General features: G+C 39.4%; 3 protein-coding genes across 12 annotated transcripts in view; 2 read left to right on the top strand and 1 right to left on the bottom strand.

Annotated features, from left to right (window-relative positions):
* pds5a (PDS5 cohesin associated factor A) overlaps positions 1 to 5,889 on the top strand; it is a 23,495-nt gene extending 17,606 nt beyond the window's left edge. For 3 of the 5 annotated variants that reach the window (XM_044346844.1, XM_044346845.1, XM_044346846.1), the window contains exons 23-34: positions 108 to 244; positions 603 to 726; positions 1,130 to 1,334; positions 1,514 to 1,628; positions 1,823 to 1,955; positions 2,386 to 2,505; positions 2,659 to 2,721; positions 3,105 to 3,256; positions 3,340 to 3,427; positions 3,527 to 3,789; positions 3,975 to 4,287; positions 5,480 to 5,889. In XM_044346844.1, coding sequence (XP_044202779.1) covers positions 108 to 244; positions 603 to 726; positions 1,130 to 1,334; positions 1,514 to 1,628; positions 1,823 to 1,955; positions 2,386 to 2,505; positions 2,659 to 2,721; positions 3,105 to 3,256; positions 3,340 to 3,427; positions 3,527 to 3,789; positions 3,975 to 4,287; positions 5,480 to 5,518 — 1,752 coding nt within the window. In that variant the 3' untranslated portion in view covers positions 5,519 to 5,889. The remainder of the gene's footprint in view (positions 1 to 107; positions 245 to 602; positions 727 to 1,129; positions 1,335 to 1,513; positions 1,629 to 1,822; positions 1,956 to 2,385; positions 2,506 to 2,658; positions 2,722 to 3,104; positions 3,257 to 3,339; positions 3,428 to 3,526; positions 3,790 to 3,974; positions 4,288 to 5,479) is intronic. The other 2 variants (XM_044346847.1, XM_044346848.1) reach the window with 2 other exon arrangements.
* On the bottom strand, positions 5,790 to 14,584 carry ube2kb (ubiquitin-conjugating enzyme E2Kb (UBC1 homolog, yeast)). 3 transcript variants are annotated; one of them, XM_044346849.1, is made up of 8 exons: positions 14,487 to 14,584; positions 12,794 to 13,106; positions 11,824 to 11,917; positions 11,503 to 11,561; positions 10,482 to 10,564; positions 10,248 to 10,347; positions 9,900 to 10,028; positions 5,790 to 9,242 (listed from the first exon to the last, which is right to left on the bottom strand). In XM_044346849.1, exons 2-8 carry the CDS (start codon positions 12,854 to 12,856, stop codon positions 9,168 to 9,170), a joined length of 603 nt encoding a protein of 200 aa, XP_044202784.1. In that variant the 5' UTR covers positions 12,857 to 13,106; positions 14,487 to 14,584; the 3' UTR covers positions 5,790 to 9,167. The 3 variants fall into 3 exon arrangements, with proteins under 3 accessions (XP_044202784.1, XP_044202786.1, XP_044202785.1); XM_044346851.1 differs by lacking the exons at positions 12,794 to 13,106; positions 14,487 to 14,584 and adding an exon at positions 12,577 to 12,662; XM_044346850.1 differs by lacking the exons at positions 12,794 to 13,106; positions 14,487 to 14,584 and adding an exon at positions 12,411 to 12,495.
* On the top strand, positions 12,178 to 22,205 carry smim14 (small integral membrane protein 14). 4 transcript variants are annotated; one of them, XM_044346855.1, is made up of 5 exons: positions 12,178 to 12,470; positions 16,721 to 16,816; positions 17,722 to 17,770; positions 18,047 to 18,210; positions 19,621 to 22,205. In XM_044346855.1, exons 2-5 carry the CDS (start codon positions 16,742 to 16,744, stop codon positions 19,657 to 19,659), a joined length of 327 nt encoding a protein of 108 aa, XP_044202790.1. In that variant the 5' UTR covers positions 12,178 to 12,470; positions 16,721 to 16,741; the 3' UTR covers positions 19,660 to 22,205. The 4 variants fall into 4 exon arrangements, with proteins under 4 accessions (XP_044202790.1, XP_044202791.1, XP_044202789.1 ...); XM_044346856.1 differs by lacking the exon at positions 12,178 to 12,470 and adding an exon at positions 12,612 to 12,685; XM_044346854.1 differs by lacking the exon at positions 12,178 to 12,470 and adding an exon at positions 14,698 to 14,785.

The raw sequence follows: 22,205 nt of genomic DNA, 5'->3' as shown, positions 1-22,205 counted from the left end.
TGCTCAAGACTTTCATCTTGTTTGATATTTTTGTAGTGAAAACAGAAAGATATATTAAAAAGATGCAGGGATCCCACGTTGCCTAATTGCTCCTGCTCTAACCTCAGGTGCAGGCCATCAAGCTGCTCGTGCGTTGGTTATTAGGAATGAAGAACAACCAATCCAAATCGGCAAACTCCACCCTGCGCCTGCTGTCAGCCATGCTGGTCAGCGAGGGAGACCTCACAGAGCAGAAGAAGATCAGGTAACCCAGGGGTTGAAGGTCACTGTGCGGGGTCAGAGTACAGCTGTTCAAGGATTAAGACATAATGGTGGCAATGTGAGGCCGTTTAAATATAGCTAACTTTGAATGGAGACTTGAGTAAGTCATCTTGCTAACATTACTTGCAACAAAACATTTTTCAATCACTCTGAAACATGGAGCTCTAGAAGTGATAGTCAAGCTAACAGCTCTTTATGTAAACAAGCTAGTGTCTATAATGTTTTTAAATTAGTAAAATTATTAATCACAAATTCACTGGTGCATGTATGGAACAGATTTGCCAGTACATCTATTTAATTTTTTTCATTTTCCTTTGTTATCCTTTGTTGTTTCCTGGCAGCAAGTCAGACATGTCTCGTCTGAGGCTGGCCGCAGGTGGAGCCATTATGAAGTTGGCCCAGGAGCCCTGTTACCATGACATCATCACGCCTGAACAGTTCCAGCTCTGCGGCCTTGTCATCAACGTCAGTCTCACCTTTTTATCCCTTTTTTTTATAGGCCTTTTTCACAGAAGACATTCTGACTTGTCACAGTAGAAAAGCACAAGTGTTAATACTAAAATGAATGAAAGCCTCGGTGTCGGGGTCCTGGTATTGTGCATGCTGGGTCACGGTCACGCTATCATGGCTTACTGGGGCACTTGAATAGAGCAGAGCCGTTGTTAATGTTATTAGTAACACCTGTGCTTTCCCTGCTATGACGAATCAAAATGTCTGCTGTGAAAAAGCCCTATTGTAATATGCATAATGTTCTGCACTGTGTACACAATGAGAACTAATTGTAACATGTCAGACTTAGACATCACTCTCTTGTAGGAGCTGAGTTTCTTTTAACACTTCACTCATTCTATTTTTTCCTTGACAACAGGATGAGTGCTACCAGGTTCGTCAGATCTTTGCTCAGAAGTTGCACTTGGCTCTTGTCAAACTGCTGCTGCCACTGGAGTACCTGGCCGTCTTCGCCCTGTGTGCCAAGGACCCGGTGAAGGAGCGCCGCGCCCACGCCCGACAGTGCCTCCTCAAAAACATCTCCGTCCGCAGAGAGTACATCAAACAGAACCCACTCGCTCAGGGTCAGTGTTAAACTCATGGATACAGTTAAAACTCATGGTGTTCCAGCATTAGACACTGCTGCTGTCGTCATTTTAGAGAACATGGCTCTTTGTACAGAGGTTTAGGCTATTAAATATTACATGGACATTAAAATAAGTTATTCTCTCTCTATTCCCCCCCCCCCCCCCCCCCCCCCCAGAAAAACTTGTCTCCCTCCTTCCTGAGTATGTTGTTCCCTTTATGATCCACCTGCTGGCTCATGACCCAGACTTCACGAAACCACAAGAGTATGAACAACTCAAAGACATCAAAGAGTGAGTGTTGACAAACTGTATTTTGGTTTTATGTGTGTTTTTGTTTTGTTATCCCTGAATCTGATAATATAGCTAAGAATATCTTCTTAAAAATGTCCATATTTTTCTATTTTTATGACAACATGTTGAGTTATAACGCTAAAAAGGTATACACAAGTAGTGATGACTACAGCACGTTTATGTTATGTGCGTAGGTGCCTGTGGTTCATGCTGGAAGTGCTGATGACCAAGAACGAGAACAACAGTCATGCCTTTCTTAGGAAGATGGTAGAGAACATCAAACAGACCAAGGATGCACAGTGTCCTGATGATGCAAAGGCCAATGAGGTACACACACACACACACACACACACACACACAAAAATAGACCAAAAATAGGGATGAACTAACAAACCTGATTAAACCCCAAAAGCAATGAAGCAACAAACAGCATAAAAAATGACAATGCAGTATAATAAAACATGCATTTGGTTGGGCCCACAGTTCAGTTATAGTTGTACAGCTGTAACACAATACAGTTTGGTTGTAATGATTTTCAAACTGTATAACTTTAGACAGGTGCTAAAGTGCCTCCATCAGGAATAATGTCTCCATATTTGAGTCATACAGACAAAATTTGCGACCAAACTCTTGTGCAGATTGTCAAGATTTTAATGTTCATGGGTTGGCAGTGTTTGTTGTTAGGAAGCAAAAACGCTAAGCTAAGTCAGCTTGTACTCTGTGTATCCTAACAGTGTGTCTTGTGATGTGTTTTCAGAAGCTGTATATTGTCTGTGATGTTGCCCTCTTCGTCATCGCCAACAAGAGCACTGCATGTCACCTGGATTCTCCGAAAGACCCCATTCTACCTTCCAAGTTCTTTCTCGTGCAGGACAAGGCAATACACACACACACGCATGAAATTCAAAATATAAATACATCTTCCTGGACTTACACTCAGTGATTGATAAATACACATTTAAGATTATTTTTGGTCATGGTTTAGCAGTTTATGCTAATTAAAGTTTTCTGTTGTAATTTTGTCCAACAGGACTTCAAAAATGATAAAGAGTATCTGACGACAGAGATGAGACAAATGCTGCTCACTGGAAAGGTAAATGCGAAACACAGCTTTCATAACCACTAAAAGAAAGAATCAGACAGTCATGAGAGTGCTGAGCAATATACATTACAGGTAATATAATGCCTCAAACTGTAAGAAAGGTAGTTTAGATGATATAATCACTATTTTGGCATTTATTGGGAAATTGGAGTATATATATTTTTCACTTTGTTGTGAGTTTACAAACATGTGAATGAAAATATTTGTGCTCTGAAGTGTGATAGTTGTTTCTAAGAGAGGGCTACATTTTGATTTGAGTGATATATAGAAGCTTCATCACTGGTGAACAGTAATATAAGTTTAACTAGCAGATGCTTAACAGTCTAATACCATTAACTTCACCCCACCTCCTTCCCTGATCTGCCTTTATGCAGCCTAAACCCGCTCCAGTGTTGGGAGCTGTGAACAAGCCTCTCACAGTACCAGGGAGGAGGATCTTCACCAAGACCACCACAGCCTCAGATACAGCCAGTAACACCAGCACCAACTCCTCCCCGCTGAGCTCTTCAACCATCAACAAGAACAGGTAGACACACAAACAACACACACTCACACAGCATCAGAAAATAATGTGTACTTCATCTGTGTGGTTTTAAACTTGTCTTGTAGTAACAGCAACACTGCCACTGAGTCAGCAGAGAGCCGGACGCAGGAAAACAATGAGAACCCAGTCATCAAAAATGATGAGGGGAAGAAGGTGAGTTCATATAGGACGACCATGTGTCATCTGGAACTATTTATATTGACTAAGTCCAGAGCATTGTTGAGTTTTTGCTGAGTTTTCTCTCTGTCCCAGGAGGAGGCGAGTCAGAATGCGACCCCTGATGCGGGAACAGAAGCGTCGCCTGTCAAACGGCGTGGCCGTCCACCAAAAACAGCCGCCGCTGCTCCGGTGGTGGCTGAAAAAGAGGGAGGAGCAGCAACAGGGGGTGGAGCTGGCAGAGGCAGGAAGAGAGCAGCTGACCCCAACTCCAACCCAGCAGAGTCAATCAACATCAAGATGTCAAAACAGCAGCAGCAGAATGATGAAGGGACAAAGAGACAGATCGACCTGCAGAGGTAAGAGTGGAGTTAAGAGCCGAGGAGAGAGAAAACGTGCCGTTAAAAAAAGTTACTCAAGATAGAAGTCAGCCTTTTTAGTGTCTGAACTTACTGCAGCTTAGTCTTATTTGCAGAGAGAGAGAGAACTGACAGGACAAAAGGAGTAGTAGTCCCATTCAGACGTCAACTTTTTTTCTGAGCAGGTGGCCATTTGTGAGCAGAGAGCAGGAAACAGTGAGAAGGAGGGAGCATGGAGAGGAGGCAGGGAGAGCTTTAATGATGGTCGCCCTCCTTCTGGGCAGTGAGGGCGACACTGACATAGAGCTGGAGTCCAGCCCAGAGGGTGTTATCTGTGGCAGGAAGGACAGCAAGAGATGCCCCCCACGCAAGGACAGACCTGCTGTGCAGCCTGGTCCCACACACATAGCAAGGGAGATACCAAGTCCACAAGGAGGGGAGTTCCCTCCGGCAGGCAGGAAGAGTCCATTAGTGGAGACGAGCAAGGCAGAGTTGGCAGTGAGTCAGTTTAGTGCAGGATGCCTCTGAACAGTTTTTACCACCACAGGATCATACAGGACTCATCTCTGTCAATCAACCCCCTTAACAGAGGAACCATATTAGGTTTTTTTTGGGCAAGGTTTCACCTGAGGTTACAGAAAGCATCTCAAACTGTTTCCTTGATAAGAAATCATACTAAAGGTCTCAGTATGCTTAAAATGCTACTAGGTTGTACAACATTTCATTCAACCACATCTAAAGGCTGCATTCAAAGGCAGGCCAAAAGCCTGCTCTCTGTTAGATCTTTTCGACCGAACAGTTCCAGATTTTATGGAACCCCAGGAACTAAAAACACTTTCTTGTTTGCATTTTCACTGCATCTAAAGGACCATGGAGATAAGGCAAAAAGACCAATGACAGATTTAAAAATGATGATGTTTGAAATTATATTTTGTGTTTTTTACTGAGGCAAAGAAAGTTCTTGGTCCCCTTTAAAAAGGTCCTGCAGCAGAAATGCCCCAATAAAGATGGTTAGATACAATGAATTGTACAAATGGGGATAAGGGTGCACACTTGGGGGCAGTTTTTCCTTAAAAGCATTCATGTTGCACTCTGTGTTACACGCATGAAAAGTGACGAGTAAAAAGAGAACAAGAGAGAGAAGTTGAAATATTGTTTACTTTTGCACTTCCACACATCTAGTTAGTCGCTGCTTGCAGTGAGGAGAGTGTTTCAGAAAGTTGTTAAAGCTGTTGGACGCAGCTCTCTGGTTGCATTTGTCAGAGAGGTGTGTGGGGATGAGGGTTTCAGACGCTGGTAGACAATCTGACAAGCACTGCATTTGAAGCATACTGAGACCCTTAGTGGTTTGTATCAACAGCATACAAGAAATAAAATGTTATTAAAGTGATTATTCATTGTAATTAACATATATATCAACTGTTCTCTATTGTCCAGTCAAAAACAACAATGACTGACAATTTGTTTACTTGTGGAGTTGATTATCTGCAAACGTTTGCGACATTTTGAGGAATTACTTGATATTAAAAACACCCACGTATCCCAAGGAGTTTCTCCCAAGGAAATGATTGACCAATCTTAAATAAAAAAAATCTTGAATGCCTCACTGTCCTTGTGTGATAAGATGGTCACTTTCACGGGTAATAAGAACAGAGGATTGACTTGCTTCCAAACTTTTGTTGTCTTTCAGGTAAAGAGGAAACCTCTGAAGGTGAACTCACGGCTGTAAAGAATGGGCCAGACTCTTCCCTTCCCAACCCCTACATACACGCTCCTCCTCTCTGACTCTAAAGCTTTCCTGGACACATTATGGACCTTTCTTAAACCACACACACACACTCACACGTTACACACATACACACACTCTCACACACACGCCACTGACATCCTAGAAGGTTTTAAACACCTTGTAGTCATGATTTGAAGCTCATTGTATGTAGGTCTTACTTCAACATGTTATTGTTTTTCCTTTTGTGTTTGTTGCTCTTTGCTTCTTTTGTGGAGCCATTTTTAAGAAAAAAAAAAAACAGGATGGACATTTTACAAACGTTTTAATCTGGTTATGATTGTTGCTTATTAAACTCCCTGGGAAAAATCCTACTGTACGTCTCCTGACCTCTTCCTCCGTGTGTCTCTGCTGCACAGTATTTTTTATTTCAAGCTCACCAGTTTTACTTAAGACAGTTGTATTTTGTAAATACCCGTGTGAAACTTTACAGTTTTTGAATATCCATGAAAATTAAAAAAAAAAAAAAAATTGCAGCAAATGGTTAAAATACGGGAACATCAACACACAAGATTTGTGTATTTAACAGATGTACTGGCACCAAAATTTTATAATCTTTGTTTAGGTTTCTAACTTGGGGATGTTTAGGTGCTTTAGCTCAGTAATAGTATCACAAGGCCAGGTAGAAACTCTTTGAGGCTTCTTAACTGCCACCTGTAATGTTTTTGAAGGCCTTCTGATTTATTTCCAGTGTGTTAATGGACAAAACTGTCAAACATTTCTGGATACTGTGTTCAAGCGGTTTGCCTGCTCCTCTGGTCAAGAGCTCTGAAATGGAGCTGGGTTTGAATTACTTTTTTTTTTTTTTTTTTTTTTTTTTACTGCTGAAGTATGTAACATTACTTCACTTTGGAATGCATAAATGATATATTACTATACAAGTCTGTGTTCAGGTTTTTGTCATCTTTTACAATTAAATATTTTTTGTACTTTTTGTCACTTATTTTGTTGGGTACGGCCTGCTTTGAAGCATTGAGTGAGTGGAAACCTTGCGGGTTGTGGTGATGATTTATTTTTGATGTAGTTAAAAGTATGCCTATTCTCATGATCATATTTAAATTTTTTTCCAGAAAATAAATGCTTTTAGATGTTACCGTGTAGTGCATTTGTCTTGATCACAGCATTTTAAAATGCAGCGCTTAACTATTATTTCTTCTTTGCAAGTATGAGACACAACAAAAGCAAACTTGATTTTCCTTTTTTTTTTCTTTTTTTTTTTTAATCAAAGAAACATGACACTGTCACAATAAATAACCATGCTTTTTATACTGCTGATGCTTGCTTCCAAGGAAACAAAAGAGGAAAATAAGTCTCAATCCAAATGGAGAAATTGAGATGCAAAAGCCCCTTTTTTATGCTTTGTCATCGTGCAATATTGTACATAGTGAGAACATCAGGAAGACAGGGAGAGGGCCTCTTTCCTTTTTTTGTCCTTTCTTTTTCTTACAAAATATAGATCCAGCCATCAATGGTGCACTCTGGTGATAACAAGGAGGCTTTTTCTTTAATCAAGAGCCTGACTATTTACAAGTACAAGAGATGGTGTGTGCTTTCTACCGCTGACTATGAACTTTTTTTTTGGCTCTGGCTGGAAACTGTTCATCATCAGCGGAGAAGGTGCACAATATCGCCATGTGGTTCTGTAATATGCCGTTGTGTTGGTAGGGACCGAGCTGGAGGGCAAGCAAAAGGAAGATAATTCTTTTAAAAAAAAAAAAAAAAAAAAGGCTGTATGTGAGGATGCATCAACACCTCACCTCTCTATATGCTAAACATTTCTTTACAGTCCGTGTACCTCAAATCAGAATGTGTGAAAACACTGTGCAGGCCTGCTATCTGCTTCACAGAATAACAGAGGAGTTCCAGCCTCTTTAACTACTCCAAAAGACATCATTCAAAGACAACCTCAATGAGTGTTTTATTTGGCTGAGTAATAAAGCATGTTCGGGATATAGGGTGTCACCTATATACCTGTTTATATATATGGCCAAAGTATTGATTGAGTGCTGCTGGATTGCATCAGTGAGTAGGTGCACAGCTCCCCCTTCCTTATGATAAACATTAGGACTGATAGAAGGTGAGCTCATCCGTAATCCGTGGCTAAAAAGAACGTGTCTATGGTTGATACTGATTGCTCTGAAATGAGTGTAAAAAAAAAAAGACAACAAAAAAACCACAGCATTGCAAATTCAAAACCTTAATTGACATTCAGAATCACTCATTTCTTGAGGTGTGTCCAGTCATTGTTCCAGAAAAAACCTGTTCAGAGCATAAGAGTATTTTCCAGCAACAAACTCATAAAATTAACAGAAAAAAAGAAGGCTTTGGTTCCCTACAGGTATCATGCCGAAATGGGTGTGTGCTAAGTGGCTTGCCGAGCAAAGTTCCAGGTGTCTCTTTCCTACAAATTAGAAAGAGTCTTGCGAGTTTCGCAAGTCTGAAAGGATGTTAAATCGGACAGACACCCCATGACCACGTCATTTGGCCAAATAAAATAAAGGCAGCGTGGAACATGCAAGGACAATAAAAGATGAGAGAAAGGTTGGATTGTGTGGCAGAGAAGGTGGCATGTAATGATCTTCAAGGGCCTGAGCTGGCTGTCACTTCCTGTGCCATTAAGGCCAGGATAATTGGCTGTGCCACCCCTAAACAACAACCTCAAGGAGGAAAAAAACAAAACAAAACCAACAACAGGACATTCAGAGGGATTTCTCATGGATCACAAAAGCATAAAAAGGTATCTCCCCATATCATTGTAAACTAGGCATAGTTTATATTTAAAATAATTTGTTTTACAATGCCATGTAAGAAAAAAAGTATATCCCCATTGTATTTTCAAATTTACACTATCTATTTACAGATAACTTTTTTCTTCTGTGCATGTGTGCAGATGACAGAGGATGTCTGTGAGATATTTTTCTAATTCCACAGACAGAGAAAAAAAAAAAAACCTCTGCACATGATTGAAGCATCTACGGTAAACTGTTCAGGGAAAATCCTTTACACTGCTCATGCAGAACACGATCCAGTCAAGTAAAATGTAATCCAGCTATACCTTTAGTATTAAATGTCCTTAAAGAGAACTGTGTGACAGAAGTGCAACTCGTCGCTGAAGGAGTAAATGATGTACTGTGAGAGCAGTGTTCGGGATTTCCTTCACATTTCACCCTGGAAATTCCACTAGGCAGTGGCAGTTATTTGAGTCTTTGCAATATCAAGGAACACAGAACCAAGAAAAAAAAAAGTTTGAGAATATGATTAAGGGGTATGGAAGACAAGATGCGTGACTGAAAGTGTTTGAGGGCTTCTTATTACAGGGATACACGTTTTAGTCAGTGGAAGAAAAGACTCATAGCACAATGGACAGAAGGGGGTCAGACAGGCAACAGGGCGGTGTGCATATTGGCGACTGCGGTGCTACCGGTGTTGAGTTTGTAGCGAACAAACTTGTTTATAAAAGAAGGCTCAGACTGCTGTGGCGAATGGGGTGCTGTCTGTGTAACAAAAGGCAATGGTGGAATGGCGCTGGGGTGGGAAGGGGGGGCTGATGCTATGATGAAGGGAGTTCGGGATCCTCACATCTGGCTGGGTTTCAGTTGCTAAGGAGCAGCTCTGTCGCTGTTTCCACATCCCAGGATTTTGAGGACAAGGCCGCTATTACTGCATTCTGTATGCAAAGGGGGGGAAAAGAATCGAAGAATTAAAAATCATTGTAATGTGTGCATGATATACAAGGAAACCAAGGTAATAAAAACCTAAGAATAAAGAGAGGGAGATAAGTAGAAATCTCTATTGAACATGAATCACATATGCTTTCCATGGTAATTGTTGAATAAATTAAGCCTCCTTAAGAGCAAATCCTGACATTTACTACAGTAAGACAACACATCACCTACTCACTCTGACAAGCATGCTGTTTAATAGTTAAGATTATTTTTACTATCAATATGTCTACTGCTTATATTTTCAATTGATAGTTTAGTCTAAAATGTCAAAAAACTGTGAAAAATGTCCATCACGGGTTCCGAGAGTCAACGGTGACGCCTTCACATAGTCTTGTTTTGTCCAAACAACAGTCCAAAACCCCAAAGATATTCAGTTCACTATCACATAAGTTTAAGAGAACCTGGAAAAAAAGACTCACTCCCATTTATCACAGAAGAAACTTGTTGCAGATTCATTTTCTATCAACTGACTAATATAATTCAGCTCTAATGTCAAACAAAAGCACCCAAAACTCTGCTGTCCCACATCGTGCTTTTACTGACATAAATGTTACTACAAAATGTTAATTTGCAATAAAAACAAAAAAACTGGTTCTGACCTTATCAAAGCCCATGGCACAGAGTTTGTCTATTTTACGTGTGTAGTCAGGACTGGAGACAGGAGCTCCTGCGTAGACGTGAGACCACAGCCTTGCAGTCTGTTTGAACATTTCTGGGTTCTGCTTATACTAAGGATGCAGAGAGAAAGTTCAATGAGAACTGCTATAAAAAAAATCCAGCCAACAGTGAAGGTAGAGAGAAACTGTGTGTTTAAATGGCTTTAACGGTCTACAGCTCAACAACAGCCTAAAAATATCATTATACAAATGATCCACATTTTACTAAAAATGTTTGCCATTTGAATACTAGGAGGAAACATGCTAGCAAGTATTATTGTATCAAAACACCTGGTTTGCTACTACTGCATCCTGTGGATCATCTGGTTCTGCTGCAGCAAGCAGAGCCTGTAGAGACAACAGCACCGTCCGCAGGGTCATAGCAGCTGCCCTGGGTGAGACAGAGGAGAAGTTGGAGCAGATAAGTCGTGTGTGTGTGTGTTTTTTTGCTTGTGCTGCAGAGATGGAGGACACACTGGAAAACTGAGTAGAGTAGGTGACAAGGTTCAGGCGTGTCTCACTCACCACTGGTCTTTTAAAATGTCCAGACATATTGCTCCTGTCACAGAACTGATATTAGGGTGCCAGATCTTAGTGATGAAGCGCACCTAAGACAGACAGGTGTGAGAATGGTGTGGTGATGGAGGACAAGGAGGCAACTGTGGGTTACAATATGTATATTTACATGTACACTAGTATCCAGGTCTTGAGTCTTATCCTGGTTTGTGATCATATTTGGGTAGGGTTGAGCAACATGACAATATTTACCCTACGATGATATAAATCTGTCTATCATCAGAGATTTTTCATACTATTTATACTGTGGTAACCAATATTTCTGGCTGTATTAAGCAAATATGGTCAATTTTGCAAGTTATTTTTATGTTGTTTTTTTTTCATATTTTTGATCACCAGATAAGCCACAAACAGATATTCTTGTCAGTTAATTTATTCATTAACAGCATTCTCAATAGATTTTCCTGAAACTTGACTATATCAGCCAAAATACTTTGATACCTTAATATAAAATTACATATACTGTGACAGACATTTAATTCTAACAGTCTCCAGGCGTCTGTTTGTCTGCATGCAGGTGTCTCTTTGATCCCTCGACATCTGAGACACCATCTTTCCTGTACCGAGTTACCTCAACAATTGAGGATGAATAAAGTTTATTTTCTGGCTGTATATACACTCTGCTGACAATACGATTCACTTTCCACATAATCTATCAGAATTTCTCTTCAGATCATACTTATCTTTTTCAAATTAATTGCTGTGTATCTCAGACTGAGGATGCTCATGTGTGTGCACAGCAGACTGGTGATCAAAAACCTGGATAAGAGTTTTACATGCCACAGTATCCCAGTCTCTGTTGGGGTACTTCAGCTAGCATATTGAGGTTTCTCAAAAACCAGGGTAGAGCTCACCAAGGTTTTCAAAACCAGGATATTATGTGTTCACCAAAACCATGATAATAAACAGGATACTAGTGCACAGTATAGTAACACACTCAATAAGTGAAAGCGTGGTAAAGAGCACATACCTTTGGTGGGTTAAAAGGATAGGTTTCTGGAATTTTTATTTCAAGCTGATACCTGCCACCTTGAGGGAAAAAATGAAAACAGGATAACCAAATCATGAGTCTTGAAATAAATATCTTGGCAAGTCACTGTCAGAATCAGGATCATCTTTACTGGCCAAGTATGTTTGAGCATACAAGGCCCTTACACAAAATAACAACAACAATCTTCAGAAATATACAGAAGAAATGACCATATACAGGTGAAACTACCTCTGTGAACAGGATACAAATGGTGAAACGAATGTGATTGAATGTAATAGTGATGCAGGTGTTAGACAGTACCTTCATATGGTGTATCTGGAGGACCTGCTATCTCGCCTCTCAGCTCTGTGAAGTTCTCATCCACCAAATCTACTTTTATCTGGTTTTTACTTGTCTGTGAGGTGGGAAACAAATGAGAGGGACGCAAATAAAACAACACTGGTGTTTCATTATTGTAGCAGGAGTCTCTACAAGTGTCTGTCAAAATGTGAAACCACACACTTTGACTACCAAATGCCAGTTTGTGACGTTACATACTATTAAGGGCAAAACAATTGTAATTTTCTATCAAATCAAAGTCTGTTTCACAGCTCAACAGGAAGCGTTAGGACGTTTACATTAGCAAGATACATGTCTGGCTAAAGCAAAGCTAACAAAAGTTAACTACTAACCCCACAGAAACGACATTTGACAAGCGGTAGCAAAGCATAATACACATTTTAAATAGCCCCTCCACTTGTATACGAGTAGCTGATTAACCTTTAATAAGTTTGTTAAGTTGGTGGACGTTATAGCGGTTAATGCTAATGCTAGCTGTGGATGAGCTGTCAAAATAACGTGACCGTTAGCTCGCTAAAAGCTGCTAACCCAAACTGACAGTAACTTACAGCTAACGTTACGTTAGTAAACACTTGAGGACACCTTGAATGAGGCGCGCCCATACAAAGGTAGGTTTATTTTAGCTATGTGATTACTCAAAAAAGGTGTGCGGTATTGTTAAGTGAGAAACAGAGGGCCAAAGCTGAATCCCCGGTGTTTCCTGAACACACCCACCTGACATAACAGGGGAGGGTCGAGCAGACACTGATATCAAGCTACAGCTAGCTGAAGTTCTCCTGTTTAGGCCTGACCTAGCGTTACTGGGACCCTGACGCTAGCAGAGGTAAATAAGTCTCTGTCATAACGGCAGCAGACACGTTTGAATAGAGTTGAAACAATAGCAAACACGGAGTTGAATGAAAGTATAAAATAACGCGTAACGTGAACGCACCTCTTCGCTTTTGAGAACTTCTTTGAACTCCCGCTTGATCCTTTGGACCGCGATGTTAGCCATGGCTGTGTCTGCTGAGCTGCTGCTGCTGCTGCTGCTGCCTGGAAGCTCGACCCGGGGCCTCTCTCTCCCTCTGTTGTCTTGTCAGTGCGGGGACTGCTTTTGCACAGATATGTAGCCCTCCTTTCACTTTCACCGTCTTTTCACTTTAGAGGCAGCTCACCGTCGCCTGCCTGCCTGCCTGCCTGCCAGCGCTCAGCCTCAGTCAGTCCAGAAACATGCACACACACAGTGCGGCCAAATGGAGTAGAAACTAGAAGTTTCATTAATGAGAACATGGGTTTGTGCTGTTTTGAAACTCACCTTCAGGACATTTCTCATCATGTGATGAAACCCATCTGATTTCTAGCACTGTTAACCAGCACCCTCATTCAGCTACAGGATTTTACATCTGACTGTGATCTTATGGCAAGAGGTATATATATGTTATTTTTAATTGGGATTAAAGGATAAGTTCATAATTTTTCAAGTGCGTCTTAAAACAACAATCAGGTGCCCATATGTACACTGAAAGAGGTTATCCTCGCTGTGAAAGATCCCCTTCAAATATGCTTTCATTTAAAAGTTGATCTGAAGCTTTTATGAGGCTTCAGCAGTCTGAGTTAGTCGTATCAAGTGGATATCTGCCACATTTATAGTCTTTTTAGCATTAAATTCCCTCTATGCGTTTCCTCAGACAGTGTTTCCCTATTGCAGTGGAAGTATAGTAACAGAAAGAGGGACTTTGGCGCTAAAAAGACTAACGTTGAAATATATCTACTTGATTTTACTCATTTGGATGACGCTTCATACTAGCTTCAGATAAATTTTAATACATTTTTGCACAGAAGGAGGCTTGTGGATTTTGCCCCCCATGTAAGTGCATTATGAAGGGATCTTCTCATGGTCAGTATGAACAGGAGGAATGCTTACAGCAAGAAAAACCTGTTTCAATGTTCATTCAGGCACTTGACTATCATTTTAAGATTGTAAACCTGTCCTTTAAGGGGCAAAATAAAGGTAAGCATAGAAGGTTCAACTAAGTTTTTCTCTTAAACTGACATTTCAGCTACTTTCACTGCTATTTACAGTGCACACTGCACTTCAGTTATCTCTGGTACTTCAACTTAAACTAAACCGCACAGTTCAATGATATTTCAACTGATTACATCTCCTATACTCACATGACAATTCAGGTGCTTTCACCTCGTTTACACACAACCTAACAATTCAACTACAGGGCTTAATCTAAAATTTCAATAGTTTCAGCAATTACACTTAAGCTGATTTCAACAGCGTTCAGCTACTTTTGATATTTTACACACAATTTGCTGTTGACACATCTGTACTTAAGATCTTTTACTTGTTTTTGCTTTCACTTACTATATTTTACAATGAAAAAAATCTGTTACAAGTAAAAGTAGTAAAGGATTAACAGGAAAATGTATTCAAAATATCAAAAGTCAAAGTCTTTATTAATCAGCAGAGTTATATTATTAGTTATATATTATTGGATTACTGTTTAATTAGCATTTTTATGTTGTAACTGATGTAGGTGAGGCTTAATCTGAATAGTAACTAGCTCACCTGCAGCTGTCAGAGTAAAAAGTACAATATTTACATAAAATGAAATACTCAAGTAAAGTAAAAGTACCTTAAAAGTGTAGTTGAGTACAGTACTCGTGTGAATATTTGGTCAAGCAGCTGTAGGTATGTTGGAGCTCGGTTCATCTACCTCTGTTTGCGTGAGGATAGACAGCTGTTTGTTTACTATCCAGACGTTACAACTATCCCTTACTGTGATTGGCTTAGAGACCCGCCTGTCAAACAGTTTGACCAATAGGAGACGTCTAATGAGCCGTTGGTGCACGCACCCCCTCCCCGCCGAGTTCCCGGATGTTTATCGTGAAGAATAGCTGGGTTGGCTCACGTGTATCAAACAAAACACCGACGGTAGGTTGACATGTCTGCAATTTAACAGGCTCCGTCAGCATCGGTGTATCTCGGGCCCTCTTTTTTTCAGAGATTAATCGTTTTCCCGAGCATCTACGAAAGCTCAAGTAAGTCTTGTTCCGGTGCCGTTTGCTGCCACATCTGTCTCCAATGATATTTTAATGAGCAGGGCCGAGAATCAACACTGGCCGCTTCACTGTTGAAATTTGCAGGAGCTAACGTTATAGCTGCTACTAATGGAAAATATATCGTAGCTATGCTTTCAGTCACAGCGATAGCGATTAAAACTTGTCAGTCTGTGAATGAGTCAAAATGTCTGCTATGTAAACTTCTGTTTTGAGTTTAAACACACTGGCAGTCGTATTTCGGTTTAACAGTTAGTATTTTGGACTCGAGTAGCGTGATTGTTAGTTTGTACGGACTCTAACATTAGAAATAGACATGACGGGTAGTCTTATAGGTCAACTAAAACATGCTCGGCTTTTTACTTTATTGTGCTATAGACTAGAGCTAGACCAATGAATTGTTTAGCCGATATATATCGGCCGATATTATATTGTTGCAGATATAGCGGTATCAGTGTATGTCTCAGCTGAACTTCTGTTTTATTACATTGTCCATCACATCTGTTGTATTTCAGATTCATATTTTGATCATCTTTGGGGACTGTCTGTATATGCTGCTGTTATCATATGTGTATACATTATGTTGATTATTCAGCTATCAATATTTATTACGCTCAATTTTGACATCCATGGACAATCCTGCACCTTATTACCGTAGCAATATACACCTGACCATTGTATTTCTGTTCTATTTATTTTTTTATATTTTCAGTGAGTGTTTTTAGTTATTGTATATGATTTAGTCCTTCATTGCATTTACTTCTTTTACCTTTTTTACTTCATTGTTTCTTACCTCATTGTTGGTTGCTGTAACATTTTAATTTCCCTTTTGGATTAATTAAGTATCTATCTATCCATGTATCCATATATACATGCATACATACATACATGCACACATAACAAGAAATTGTTGTGCAGAAATGCCAAAGATATGTTTACAGTAGTGTCAACTTAGTTTGAAATGCAAACTGTTTACTTTTCAACAAAATATGTGCTGCTCTGAACATATCTCGTATAAAAACAAATTTTTAATGTAATTTAACAAAAAGAGTTACACTCTCAAACATCGATTTCAGTTTCATCCACTAAATCTATTAACAGTGGGGCTCTGGTATAGACATTAGGCACATGTAGCAGACAGCAGTGTATTTTCCCATATCTGGCCTACAACTATTGCAAGCACGGTCTATGTGTTTATCACATTCATTTGTATGCCAGGCCTTTTTCATTCTGATTACAAGCCATTTTATATTTTTGGTTTAAAAATCCTGTAAGACGGTGTTTATTCCTCACAGTATTCATTTCTTGCCTTCTCCACCTTGAGCTGAGATTTGTCTCCCTTTATGATAGCTGGATGTAAACCAATTTGCATTTAGGGACCCCTTCATTGACTGGCCTTTAGCTTATAATTAGTGTTATATTAAAGACAGGTGCACTATAAAGGTAAACCAGTTCAAACTATACATGTTAAAGATACATGTACAATGCCAGCAGCATCAGCTCTTAAACAAATGTCCAATATGTTGTCATATAGAGTATATTCCGCATTTCAGCATGTGCTGTGACAGCTAGGAATCATAAATGAAGGAAAAAAATCATGAGCTCTCCCTCTGTCAACAAAAACCTAGAATACATGCAGCATAATACAGCCACAGAGTCTGCTGACTGTCCCTAACTGTCTCCTCCCCCTAATCTGCGTGTGTCTGTGTCACAACAATAGAGCACAGCACTGACAAGAGGTAGCTTTGGGTTTCTCTAACTTGATGATGTATGTCTGAGTTACATACAGTGCTTTTTGTTTTGTTCCCAGGTGAACACCATCTTGTGAGACATGGCCGAGGGAGGCTTTGACCCTTGTGAGTGCGTCTGCACCCATGAGTATGCTATGAGGCGCCTCATCAACCTGGTAAGTAATGGAACCAAGAGGCTTTTACTGTCACTTGAAATCCAAGTGGCAGACTTGAGTATGACAGAGTTGAGGTGCTGGAATAGGTCAAAAGGAAATTAAGTATTCCAAGTATGCAATGTGAAGTTAAGTGCCGCTGAAGTCGAGAAGGAAGCAAAGAGATTAACACTAGGAACAACTAGCAACTAAACGAAAGTCTCCAGAGGAGAGAAGAAGGAAATGAAAAGCCGCAGCTGGGTGACACTGAGCCAACATATCCTAGTTCCTGTTCATTGTTTATCTTGAGAGTCTATCAGTTCTGCCACGCAACAACATTTAACTATGTCGCAATTTGTGTTGTAAGGTTCACATTGTGAATATTTTCTGTCCTTTTCATGATTATAAAAGATGAGCTCAAACTTTTCTAGTTAAACTAAGTTTCTGAGTGTTTAAAAGAACACAGCTTGTAATTATGTTGTGTCAGTTTCCAGGTGACCTCATTGGCTCTTTGTGTACAGGTTTAAGGTGCGTGACGAGCTGTGGTTGGCTCAGACCACGAGCCACCATGGGAGTTTTCTGATTTGCTTGCAGCAGTAAAAGGGTGTTGTCTAAATATCTAAAGAAGTTGCGCAGCATTTGTTAGTCTGATCTGAAGAGTATATTCCCAGAATCAGGAAGAGCTCGGATGGTTGTTTTGGACCATCCATGGGTACATATGTGCCATGGTAACAGTAAGCTGTGAGTGGGTCATGTGTTTGCATGCCTAATGTAGCAATTACTCTTAAGGTTTATGTCACACAAATTGTATTAGCCAGAGTAAATAACGTAGCCATCAAAGCATTAGAGTGGAGGAATTTATAATATTCTTTTGCTTCTTCTTCTCTTCTATTCCATCAAATGTTCCTTTTTTATTATTTGTCTTTCAGCTCAGGCAATCTCAGTCCTACTGCACAGACACAGAGTGCCCACTGGAATGTATGTATGAGTTCTTAATGAAAGGCACACTATATCTTGTGTGTGTGTTTGAGGTTGTTTTTTTTTGTTTTGTTTGTATCACATATCTTTATTAATTTTGAACATGATACATCACTTTTCAAAATTGGTTGGTTGCATCATTCAAGTCTCCCTCGAAACGATCTTGTGTGGGGTTTTTTTGTTTTGTTTTTTCATAATGTGTCATATGGAAGCACATAAATCAGAACCATTAGTGTAGATCACATGTGAGTAGTGCAAAAATGTGTTTGTGTACAGTGCCAGGCCCAGGTGGGTCAGTCGGAGGAGGTGGAGGAAGTGGTGACCTGACCCTCCCCTTGGTTGTGATGGGATGGATGGTTCTGGCTCTGCTCCTGTTCCTGCTGCGTCCGTCCAGTCTCAGGGGTCCCCGTCCCACAGGCAAACCCACTGGACCCCACAATGTCAGTATTTGAATGCACTCCTACATAACAAACAGTGATATTTTAAATGTAGTTCCTGCTCTGTCTGGATTTACCTTGACACTTATCTTACCATGGGCAGTGAATCACAACATCGAAAGGAATTTGCTTTTATCAGGCAAAAATCTGCTTCAAGTGACACTGAATAAGACACAATTTACCAAGATGAAAATGAACGACATCATAATGTGATGAACGCTATAACCTTGGATTAAGAAATAAAAATCCAAGGTTATAGCGAAAGAAGCAACATTATTGGTATTTATATTGCTTTATGTTAGTTATTAGGACTATGACTTGTAAAGTTACATGCCTTGTTTTAAAGATAAAATACTGTGAAACATGCAGAGAAGAAATTGACTTATATACATACATTTATTGCTACTGTTAAAAGAGGAACAAAATTACATGCACAGTGTGTACTACAGTAACCTGATGTGTTGGATGGTTTGTTACACAGAACCATCTGAGAAGTCATCCTCGGAAACTGTTTGGAAAAAGGCAGGCACTTTCAAAAACTACTTGGCAGGTGATTGGATGAACTATCCATCTATCACCGTCTTACCTTGCGAGGCAGCTGGATTCACAAGATCACGCGAGAATCCTCATAGGACGCTGATTGGTCTGAACCGCCAGTGGTTCAGACACAAGCGCGTAACTCCAGCTGCCTCACAAGACAAGAACTGCAGAGCTAGAGGTGCTAAAAACAGCAAGAGGAGCATGCAAAAAATAAACTGTGTTAAAAAGTGTTTGTGGGAGTGACTGTGAAAGTATATGATCATGGGTCTTTTATTAACACTGTCAACAGTCTTTATCATGCTTGGTGACTGCTTTTCTCTTATTGGTGTCAATAAAACATCCTGTCATGTCATTTTATGGCCTTAATGTGCAGTCACTGCTACAAATAGTCTTTTTTTCTGTTGATAGTTACAGTTGTTGCTGTTTTAAAGTAAAGTAAAGTTTATCTTATTTAAAGTACAAAATCACACTAGGGTGTCTCAATACACGTTATAGCAGCAAACAATGCTAAAGCAATCGACCAATATTAAGAGAATCGAGGAGGGACGACACACGCAGAAGGAGATGGAAAATTAAAAACCTGTCATCACATTTTATGCTTATATTGGTTAGAATTAGTTTTTGTCGGGAGTCTTTGTGCAATTTAAATTGCAGCTGTTATGACTGGAGATTTTGAATTGGTTTTAGACCAATCTGTTTCATTCATTATTTTTCCATGTTTGTCAACAGTTGCTATGTTTGACAGTTGTTAGGTCCATATTTGTTAAGAAGGCCAATTCTCTTCCAAAGCTCTTTATCGTCATCCAGATTGTTCACTTCTGTTTTAGAGACTTGCATTATGTTAATCTACCTTCCTTATTTTGGGGTTTGCAGAGAGATGGAAGAGAGCCCCCAGCACCACCTGTTGACTAGCAGTGGAGCCAAAGAACCATCACTCATCCACCTGCTCTTGACTGGAGCTGCACAGTATCAAAGCTCTAGTTGCTGTGACTGGAACAGCGTCCCTCTCAACCTTCATACAAATATCTTTTTTTCTTTTTTTCCCATTCTGATACCGTTGTTTTATCGGGGTAGATCTTTCTATGATTCCTGTTACTAGAACCCAACAGTTACTGGATTTTTGAGGCCAGCACGTAAAAATAATCTGATATACTGTATATGATGATGCATGGATTATTCTTCAGCTTCGGTTATTATTGGTTAAAGATATGATCAGTTAATGTCACGGGAAATTTAATTACTATACATAAAAACACAGTTACATCAAAAACAAAACCTGAATTAAGAGAAATAAGCACTAAAATTGTTTTGCATATAAGCCAAGAGTGATACAATATTTCTGTGATAAGCTGATATCCAATAATAACATTGGCCGACAATATCGGCCTGTTGATATATCACTTGGGCTCTGTGTGACTTCACCAAGTCTTCAGTCAGAGGGTGGGGCATCGTTCTGAGTCAGTCTCTGATCGCAGCTCTCAGACTCAGACATGAAGTCAAAATTAAGGAATGTGTCACATGGGTTGGAGGAGAGGGAAGGGGTAGCCAAGAATCCCCTTTTGGGCAGATCAAATTGTTGTTCCAGTGCTTGCTGGGTAATGAAAGGTGGCGGCTTCTTCAGACTCTCTGAAACATTCCACTCTTTCCACTTTAAAGTCACAAACTCCAAAACAGTGCCAGTAATGATGTCGTATCACACCATACTTTTAAATTGCATATTTAAACCAGCAGAATGACGAATTTGCTAAATTCATCATTCTTAGCTAAAAATGCTACATTTAGATTTGGTCTGATTTAAGAATGGATTTTAACAGAGTAAATCTGTGTTTACGTAAAGGCCTCGATTAAATTACATATGTGCCCCGGCCAGTCACTTTAAGTATTAATTGGTTTGATTATTGTATGGCAATACATTTGCAATAAGTTATTAGTTATTCAATAAAATTTTAACAACATATCAGATGCACAAAGCAGAAGTAATAATTCTTACAGACAAGTGACAGGTCTTAATAAGCCTGTTAAGAGGTTTGCTTTGACTGTTAAATGTTCACATTTCACACTCAGTTTACACAGCTGAGATGAAATGAATTGCAGTCTTAAAAACAGGGTATAATCAGTGTGAAAAACATTATACTCAGCACAAACAAATCATCATATTAATTATTCACATTAGAATGATTACATGTACTGTAATTGTTTTGTGGTTAAACAAAGGAAGTGATATATTCCTTTGTGTATATTGAACCTGATGTAGTAGCCAGAAATGATATTTTATTAGCACTTTTCTTGTGGTATATAATTACTTTTGAAGGTATGTTGTACTGATTTTGTCCTTGTGGCGACGAGAGCCTGTTTTCTTTTTCTATAAAGAATCACAGCAGTCTGTGATTAATTGGAGCAATCCAAAGTTTCTACTTCACAACATCTTTATCATATGTCAAATCAGTGAAAAGGAAATTAGTTAAAAAGGAGCATTCTAGAGTTTTCAGTGCCAATGTAAATTTTTAGTTCTGGTCTCAAAGCTCATTTAGAAATCAACTTTCTTGAGACAGAATAGCAATATTTGAGGTAATTTTTTATTTGAAATCTGTGATGATAAAAGCAGGAGGGAATCATCTGCAGTAGAACTTCTCTGTCATGTTTTCTTTTCTATTCATCTGCATGGTTCACACTACAGGGTTTTTTTCTCACAGGATTAGATTAAAGGTTCAAATACAATTCGTGGCCAGAAAAATAGAAACCCCTAATGCAGACTGATGCAGTGGTGAATGTTGTTTTGTTCCATAATCATTTGTGTAAATGTTAGTGGATATTTAAAACTCAAACCCTAGCCTCAAAGTTATCATAGAGTGGAATTAACACTCAAGAGAAATGGAAAATCATGATAAGTGGTATTTTTATACATCCATTGTTGGCTATTGGGATGCATTACATCATACAGGGTTTTCTGTTTTCTATTCACTGACTAAATTTTCTGAACGTTTCCACTTTCTGGCCCTGTCATGGTGGAAACGTGTTTATTAAAGTGTATCAGGGCCTCGGGATATGTTCCAGACTACCTGTGATATCAGAAATGAGACAGATTTGTCTAAAAATTGAAGGTTCTTTCTTAAACGCATGGTGTAAGAGTTCAAAACCTGGATATGATCTGTAACAACTGTGGGCCGAGTTGTGAGTTCATCCCAACAGTCTTAAGTCACTGGCTACTCTTCATTAACACATCGGTGAATGTACAGTAAAATTCTTTGTACAGTCAGGGAGGAACTATAATGAAGGAAAACATCGGTTAAACATAAATAGTTGTATATAATGAAGAGTGAAGCCATACTAGATTGTTGAGATGAACGAGTATGTGGTACCACAGGAGACCTCAATTTACACTGTTACTGTCTGAGAAAAAGGGCTTCAACTATGCACTTTTCCTATAACAAAACAAAAAATAAAAAGATTGAATCATG

This window comes from Thunnus albacares, chromosome 3 (genome assembly GCF_914725855.1).
Source record: "Thunnus albacares chromosome 3, fThuAlb1.1, whole genome shotgun sequence".
Classification (NCBI taxonomy): Eukaryota; Metazoa; Chordata; class Actinopteri; order Scombriformes; family Scombridae; genus Thunnus; species Thunnus albacares.
The sequence above is the reverse complement of the archived record's forward strand: the minus strand, read 5'-3'. Positions and strand labels throughout refer to the sequence as shown.